This window comes from Pteropus vampyrus, unplaced genomic scaffold (assembly GCF_000151845.1).
Source record: "Pteropus vampyrus isolate Shadow unplaced genomic scaffold, Pvam_2.0 Scaffold472, whole genome shotgun sequence".
NCBI classification, from domain to species: domain Eukaryota; kingdom Metazoa; phylum Chordata; class Mammalia; order Chiroptera; family Pteropodidae; genus Pteropus; species Pteropus vampyrus.
Window position 1 is genome coordinate 547962 of NW_011889253.1, and position 8989 is coordinate 556950.

At 39.9% G+C, this 8989-nt stretch overlaps 1 protein-coding gene across 4 annotated transcripts in view; it reads right to left on the reverse strand.

The window, feature by feature from the left end:
- Window positions 1-8650, reverse strand: part of MAP7D3 (MAP7 domain containing 3) — a 30872-nt gene extending 22222 nt beyond the window's left edge. For all 4 annotated transcript variants that reach the window (XM_023524557.1, XM_011382411.2, XM_023524556.1 and 1 more), the window contains exons 1-4: window positions 8498-8650; window positions 3301-3399; window positions 3129-3212; window positions 1879-2042 (exon numbers count right to left, since the gene is read on the reverse strand). In XM_023524557.1, the coding sequence (XP_023380325.1) occupies window positions 1879-2042; window positions 3129-3212; window positions 3301-3399; window positions 8498-8558 (408 nt within the window). In that variant the 5' untranslated portion in view covers window positions 8559-8650. The remainder of the gene's footprint in view (window positions 1-1878; window positions 2043-3128; window positions 3213-3300; window positions 3400-8497) is intronic.
- Window positions 8651-8989: the final 339 nt, after the last annotated feature.

An 8989-nucleotide genomic window follows, 5' to 3' on the forward strand; every position in this document is an offset into this window, starting at 1 on the left:
AAAACAGAGACTAATCTTGTATTAGTAAAACATTCCTGATTCCTAAGAATTCCATACCTGTTTCCAAATGCACCGACTCTCTGTGCTCTCAGGTTCCTTCGTGCATTTGTAGCTAAGATGTATCGCCCATTCCCCAAATTTGGAGTTTTTACCCTGCTCTACCTGTAGCCTACTTATAGTATCCCATGGTCCCTGCTCTGCTGGGACACCCCCCCCCCTCCGCCCACACGCACACCAGTTAGCTCTCTGGACCTTTTCTCCTTATCTTTCTGCCTCTTCTCCCTGCCATGTCTCTGGCTCCCTTTCTGTCCACAGTGTCATTTTGCTGCATTCTCTTCTTTTCTGTGTTCTCTCTCTCAGATTCCTCTTTCTCTAAGATGGTATGTTTTTTCTCTCAGTTTCTGGGACTCTCTCTCACCTCCAGGGCCCCTCCTCCACTCTGCATAAATAGTTTTCTGTTTTACCTACTTTGGTCCTCTGTCTTTACTTAGTTCATATTCTCTGTCTCTGTCTCTCTCTCATTCTCTTTAATATACCTAAGTAAATTAAGATGTTTCACAGAGGAAAATGAAGAGTGACAGAATAGAAATACTCAATGAGAGTCCATAAAACACTGGAATGTGAAAAATGATAGCATAAACAACCATAGAAAAAGGTTCAAAAAGACAGATAAAGTGGTACTGGGTCATGGATGGGGAAGAAATGTCACGAAGACAGTCCCAGAATAAGATCTACAGAAGGAAGAGAGGGCTGGGGATAAGGCATATGCAAGAGCAACCACGTGCACAAGGAAGGAGAAAAAGTGAGCACCACAGAAAAAGCAGCAAAGAAGAAGGCTCATGGGGAGAAATGAAGCTAAAGAGAAGAGAATAAGAAATGTAAAAATTAGAGCAACAGAAAAAAAGAGAAGATAAAAACACTCATACCGAGAGAACAGGCAGAAAGTCCAAAGATGGGGAAAGAAAAAGAAAGAAGCTAAAACAAAGAAAGCAGAAAGAAAAGTGAGGCAAACAGAGAACCAGAAGACAGACTAAGACTTATTTAGAGATCTAGAGTCATTGGAATAAAGAAAAAGAGAATGCCAGCAAGAAAGAGAATGGTGTAACAGAGAATGTACTGGATTTAGAAGAGTCAAGGATACTCAGAGCAAAGTAGTGGAATGACCTATAGGTGAAACATTTGGTCGCGTAGAGAATCATACAGAATGAGCCAGGTAGCCAGGTACCCATGTATAAACGATGAAATGCAAACTGACTGAAGAGGGACAGAAGAGAAAAAGAGAGGGCATCACAAAGGCAGTGACTCATACCAAGAGATTACCAAAGACACCAACAGAGTCCAGAAGGGAAAAGAGAGCAGTGGGCCACAAAACGACAAAGAAAAAGAAGGGAATGTGAGGAAGGTGAGAGAGGGTGCACACCAGAGGGAGCCAGGGGAACACATAAGTGAAGCAGTGCATGTAGTCCCACCATTAGAGGAGCTGAAAGCAGTAAGCCTGTCAGATGGGAGGCCTGTCAGGGAGGACCAGACAGTGGGTGTGAATATCAGGAACTGGAGCAACACTGGAAACTTTTGGGTAGGGGAGAGAGCCACTTAGAGCAAACTCAGTACCCCGTGTGCCATGTCCTGAAGGTGGACAGGGCTCTCTTCCTGGATCTGCACAGCTCCTCTTAACCTCAGCCAGTGGATCTACACTCCAAGGATCTGATGGGACAGGGGCAAGAGACTCTAATGCTTAAGAAAAGAAGAAAAGAAGAATTGGGATTGATTCCCTTTCCACAGGTTGGACCAGTAAAGACAGAGAAGGGATAAGAAAAAAAGTATTCCAGACCCAGGTAACAGTGTATAATTTGATTAACAGGCTAGAAAAATATATACCCTTTCTTCTCGTAATTTTTGTTTTCTTTTTTCTTCTGCGGATATCCTCCGCTGTTCATCTTTTTCTTTTTGTTCCCGCAGCTTTCGCTGTTTTTCCTCCATTTGTTTTTCATATCGGATCTTGGACCTTCTTTCTTTTTCAAGTAGTTGTATTTCTTTATTAGCTGCAATATTCCAAACACAAGGTGTAAGAGCCAAGAAAATATTTACATTTTCCACATTAGAAACAGAGAAGAAAAGAGTTAATATTTCTCATTCTCTTTCTTAAAAACAATGATCTATCCTGATAACTAAAGATTTGTTATGTACGTGAACAGAGATGGCTGCTAAAGATTCATTTTCACTGGGTATTCATTTAACTCCAGAGAAATAAATTAGCTTAGATGACTCCCATCCTGCCTAAACCAAAATTCCAAAGAAGAAATAGTTTCATTCATGTGATATTTCTGCTGACTTGAGGTAAACTCAAGGCCCTATCAGCTTAAAGTACTGTACTTTAAAATAATAATTAAAAAAAAAATACAGCCAGAATGTTTTTTTTCCTTCTACTAAGAAACTTCTTTCAAAGGCCTCATATCTATACAGACTATATTAAGTTCATTGACTTAGTCACATATCACATTTTGATGTTTTCCTCTATTCAAATTTCCCCTCGCTTAATCCTGGAGAGCATCCATGCAATTGTATAATACTCCCCCCTACCAAGAGCTAGGAAGAAACGGCTCCTCACCAAAACAAAGATAATTGATATTCCATTTGAATGAAGTTGAGCACAGAACTGTTAGTGGATTTACAAGACCAGAGTAAGAAAATATAGTTGAAAAAGCATCCTCTCAAGTTGTAGAAAGATTATTCTTTTAGATCCTAACTGATAAAAAGTTACACTTGAGAAGCAAAGCGATCAGTGAAAGATACCTTATCTATGTTAGAAATTTTTCAGCAACTTCGTTTTCATGTTCAGAATCATTTTTACTTAAATCCCATTCTGCTTGTTTCTACAAATGTTGAGAAATTTTCATACCTTAGTTTTCAGAAAATTAAAGCTAAGAGAAACTACTACTTCAAAAATTAAACAATTTAGTCAAATACTTTTCATGGGCCCTCTTTATCTGATTTAGTATAAGCATTTAATCCAATATGATGCATACTATAAGTGTAATCTATCATACAAACAGATAAGGAAAAGTAAAACCACTTTGGAAATAAAACCACTTCATCCATTTTGATTTTTTTTTAAGTCAAAACTGTACCATCTTGTTGTCGCCGCCGTTCTTCCCTGCGCTCCTTTGCTAATTTTTGTTTTAAATCATTTTTAAGAACAGATCCGTCCAACACTGAAAAAAAGAAGAGTTAGACATTAATAAGATCCCAAATTTTGATAAAGATACTTTGACATCTCCCAAAGCATTCAAGAAATCATACCTGGTTTAAATGTTGATCTTGAATTCGAGGGTTGAAATGGAAGAGAGCTAAAGCCGCTCTGATTCCGTCTTTCCTGAGCAATGGCATGAGCGGCAGCAACTAAAATACAGGGAGATAAATTAGATATTAAGAATACAAACAGCTAAAACAGGGTCAGCAAAGCACAGCCAATTGTGTCTTTGATGATAAAGGATAGCATCTCCTCCTTAAGATGAAGTCATGATGAATTAAGCTGGGTCAACAAAGACATACTGAGTTCATGATGTTCGACAAAAATTTCACAAAGAATTAAAAATGTGTGCTGTGGATGTGCCAGCATATCTGTGGATATAGTTGTTTAGTGGGAGTAGCAGCACCAGTTTGTAGATGAATAGGAGCTAATGATTAACAGCTTTTAAAAATGCCTCAGATAAGACATTATGCCAAGTACTAGAAAAACTGAGCTGGCAAGGAATTGGAAAAAATGTCTCACCATAAATTGGGAATTTAGAAAACATTTGGAGTTTATGGATCTTAATTTGGAATCAAAAGTGTCAACAGTGAGATCCTCAAAGGTTAGGCCCAATATTAAGGAATACATTTATAAATGATCTAGATCAGGGGCTTTTTACCCTGGCTGCATACTAGAGTCACCTAAGTTGCTTTTAAAAAATTTAGCAATGCCTGCCCCTCCCTGCCCCCACTCTCTTGGGGGTGGGGCCCAGGCCTTTGCAGTTGCTAAAAGCTCTATTCTGATGCACAGTTAAGGCGGAAGACCACTCAAGGAATTTCCAATTAGATGGTATTATTCTAGGTAGAAAAATGTCAAGCGGACATAAAATTATACAACACAAATTTACATATATCCTGTATAAACAGGCAGAAAAGTGGTAAATAAACTTCAATGGGAGGTGATAGGTGTAAAAGGTGAAGAGGAATACAGTCCATAATAGTGTGTTTGCATGGTGACAGATGATTACTAGACTTGATGTGGTGATCACATTGTAAGGTATATAAATGTCAAATCACTATATTATACACCTGAAACTATACTTAAATGTATACCAACTATACTTAATTTTTTTAAAAAAAATCTTCAATAAGGGTGAAATATAAGATAAGGGGAGCACCATTTGAGGGAAATAAAAACTAAAATTCTAGGATGATATGCAAACAAGTTATTACAGTGGTTTCCCTGAAACCTTTAATTCCACGTATGGCTGTTTCTAAAATACCCTACGATGCTGCGCATCTTCAGGAAGGATCTGGAGATTAACACTGAAAACTCTTCTACCCTTGTAAAAAATCACAAGAAATATGCTCCTGTGATACTGCATACAATTCTGGTTTCTATATATCAAGGAAAATATAACAGTTGAAGATGGGCAGTTAAAATAATTAAGTGAATAGGGGGCTGTCGTAGTATGCATAGAATGAATGGACCAAGATGTTAGTTGTCACTGAGGAAAGATATCTTGGAGTCATTTTACAAAGTAACCTTGAAAGTGACATTACAATGGCTGCCACTGGGATCACCATTTCAAAAAGGGAAAAGGATTTTTATTACCCCAAAGACCTAACAGTTCAGATAATCCATGACCTAGATAAATTTGAAGATTAAATTCTTTCCAGCTTCCTTAATAATTCAACTACTGGCAATTTTGTAGACCACAATTATCCTCTGATTTTGAGTACTAGTGTATTGAGAAAAATTCTTAAATACACACTATAAATTAATTAAGCCTTCCTATATACCGCCCCTGCCCCCATAACATTTCTTTGTGAGCACAGAGAAAACAAGTTGTTTTTGCATGTTTGGTTTTCTTGCTTAGAGTCCTAAGGAAAGTCCATATTTTGGCACAATTTAGCCGACCATAAGGGTAATTTCTCTCAAAGTGTACAATTTTACCAGATTTAAAGATCTTATTAAACAGAAGTAACCTTAGAATTAGCTATGGTGGGACTAATGAACCAAATCATATAAATATTAATGTGTTAATATAACATCAAATCTGATTTTTAGACCTTTATATTGAAATTCCTACTGGCAAGAAATACATTCACCAAAAGGGCAGATTCTAAAAATTATTTAAAATTTCCAGGCAATGGGAGAAAGTCTTTATATCCGGTCTTAACAGAGTGAACATTTTATTCAATTCCATGAATGAGGGTATTTATTTATCATTCATTTTAAAGTAACAGTAAGGTGCAGGAAGTATATACAACAGTATTTCTTTAGTTTTTCTACTAATTCTAAATCTTAAATTAAGGTTAAAAGGTACCTTTGCCTGGAGATTAAATAAGAAAATGTGTAGTATTTATTACTAAAACTGAATTATAAATCTTAATCTATATTTATACTTTCCTAAAATCTGCCATAACAAATAATGTATATCACTTCACCATATACGAAGTTCTTTTCATTTGTATTACCTTGGTAAATTCTCATAACAATCCTATAAAATGGATATTATTGTTTTTTCCCCTTTTTTTTTTTACAGACGAGAAAACCGAAGCGAAACATAACTTTCCCAGGTCACACAGGTAGTAATGGTGAAGCCAGAACTTTACTCAATTGTAGATTAAGAAGCAACTTTACTTTGAAATATTACATAATTATCAAGGACCAGATTATACAAAATCCACATTAATCTTTATATGAGTTAGTTCATTATTCTCTCTTCAGCTACCTTCTAAGGTTACTGTATAGATTCAGCAAAAAATAAATGAAATATATGGGTTTAGGTTTAAATTATACTTTGAAAATAAGCAATAGAATGATTTTTAAATAAAGTATTTCTCTTTTTCTTTTTCCTTTTTAAAAAGAAAGCACTATTATGCTGTGGCTAAGAAAGGCCTAAGTTTAAAGAAAAAGTGTAAAAGAAATTACAAGAAAATCATCCTCTACCAGGGGAAAACTTAAAATCAATCATCCTATCTAGCCCAATAAAAGCCTCAGAATGAAATAAACCAAAAATAGGTGTCACTAGGATGCCAAAGTTAAAGAATGCTTTATATTTACTAGGTTTTAAAAAGACGTCATTGAAATTTTGAAGTCCCTTTTGGACATAAAGCATTTTAGCTCATTACTGACTTCAATACAGTGGAAAATTTCTGCTTCTCTCTGGGCCCCCCTCCCTTTTTCAACACATGCGCGTGCACGCATACACACACACACACACACATATATACATACATACATAGTGATACACGATCTGTGTCATTAGAGCTCTGCTCCACTAGGGCAAACTGAATGCAAGAAAAGAAAGACACTCGATGACAACTAGTTCAAGAATGGTAATAATAATCTTCCTAAGGCTGCACCCAAGCACAATCAACCAAAATGCTTAATGTCATGAGATGTCAATAAGTACACATCCCCATACTTACTTAGTATCGTCTGCCAGAGATGTTGCTCTTGAAATCACTCTCAGAATTCAACATAAAATCTGTAGCCCTACCTCTCCACAACCTTTCTTCTCCAAGATCCTTTCTTCTGTACTCGCCAGAAATAATAGAGCACATAAACTATTTTTTATTAGTATTTTTATTAGGAGGAAAGGACAGTTTGGAAAAAATGATTGAACAGTTTTTTTTTTGTTATAAAAAGGGCTATATTTGTGGCAAAGAACCATCACACTATGAAACTAATTTTACAGATTAATAGATCTAATACTGTTATTTAGACCACAGAATAAAAAGAAGCAACCACCACAAAGCGCCCTATTTCATTTGCCACAAAGTGGCAAAACATTTCATTGACCCTTTGTCCCCTTCAGGAAACGCTGAGACCTTGAGGGCGGTTCTGGTCTAGCATGTGATGTTTTAAATTTCTAATATAAAATGGCAGCAAGGAAGTCAACTATGGTTCTAAGTTAAACCTTTTTGCATAGCTTTTTAAGTTTTTGGTTTGAAACACTGTGAATACAAGCAACTGTCTTAAAATTTTAAAATACTTTTCAATGTTCAATATACAAATGTCTTTTTTTGGGCGGGGGATATCTGGAATGCTGGTTAATTTAAGTCACTGAAACCAATGTCAGAAAGCCTTAGGTGTCAATAACCAATAAAGCAATCTGAATTTACTGCAGATTCTCTAGGTGAACGATTATAAGCTGGAGACAGAAAAGAGTTTTTCTACCTATAGAACGATGAAAGTGTATTTGCTTCTGACACATTCTTTGGGGGAATTGACTCAAAGCGTTCTGAAGTAACATAAAGCCTCTCAATCGCAGCCAATCTAAATTAATTGTTCAATTGCAAATGAAAAAAAAATCCCTAAGGATTTCAATAAAATCAACAAGATCCGTTTTATTCAAGTTGATGTAGGAGGCAACTAGCCAGAGAACTAGCTAAAAGCAGCCTCCCCAAAACAAGAAATACTATCTCGCTCAGGTAGTGAAGCAGTCTCCTAATTAAGCAATGCGCTGCACATTTTACAAAGTTAATGATTTTAAGGGGAAAAAAACTATGGCGATGGGACCAATTTGGGAGAAGCACTCTCAATCAGTTCAGCCTAGGGTCTGCAAGATGTCTCAGGGACGGTGACATCTTAGCGATGTCATGTGCTACAGCAGGCAAATCAGGAGGAACAGAGAGCCAAGTTTCATCCCAACTTCGACTCCCTCCTCAGCGGACCTTGACCAGGAGGGCGCGGGAGGTAAGCCTGTGGGAGAGGCAAGGACTGCGACCGCAGGAAAGAATCAGAGCGCGAGTGCCCATGGCTGAGGGAAAATTACAACCACCAGCGCCTGGAAGGGCTGCCCCCGGCCGCGGGGGCGGTCCCGGCGCGCGGGATCCCAGTGCGCGCCCGCACATGCCGGGCAGTGGCACGTCCGTTCCAGCAACTGTACGGCGCTCGCCGCCCGCAGAGGCAGGCGGACTCGGGACCGTCCGCCGGGTCTGGGGTTCTAACCCCCACCCCACGCCGCGCCTAGCAACGCCCGTTAATTCTGAAGCGCCCTGCCCAAGGGGGTTCGGCCATTGGCGGCGCTGGCCAGTCGTTTTCCCTAGCGTCCCTCTCCCACCACAGCTCCCATCCCATCCCAAGAAGGTCCAACGGGGATGAGGGGAGGACTGGACAGCGCGAGGCGACTCCGGAATAAAGTTTTCTTGCGCCCTCTGCACTGCTCCAACGGTCTCCGGGGCCACAGGGACACCGCATCCCGCACGGCCCGAGCCCCACCCACCCCCTTCCCGGGATCCCCCGTCCGCTCACCCATGCGTTCCCTCAGACCCCTCAGGGATGGAGCGTTACTAGCGATAGCACGCTCCGCCATCTTCCAAGCAGTAGAGCCCTGAACAGCAGCTGTCTCGAGGGCCACAGTGCGCAAGCTCCGGCGCGACAGCCGCTTGGGCTGGGGCCGATGAGCTGGTAGGCGGGGCAGCCCTGGCGGGGCGGGGCCCAAAGGGCCGCCCCGCCCACCTGGGACCCGCAAACTGGACAGCGCTGCTCTCCACGCACCACGTCGTGACTGCCTGGGCAGCCACCACCTTGTCTAAAGACGCCGCCTCCTACGTTCCCTGCTCTCCCCGCACTCCCATTGTGGCAGCCAGCCAATCATCACGAGGCTTGCCATCCAACATTCCTTTACTCCTTTCATCACTTCTACCTGGCAACCAGTAACATTCCTTCCTTCATTCATTCGTTCATTTAGGAAGCTTTTACTTAGTGCCTACTGGGTGCGCTTGTATCACAAGTTTGCTAAGC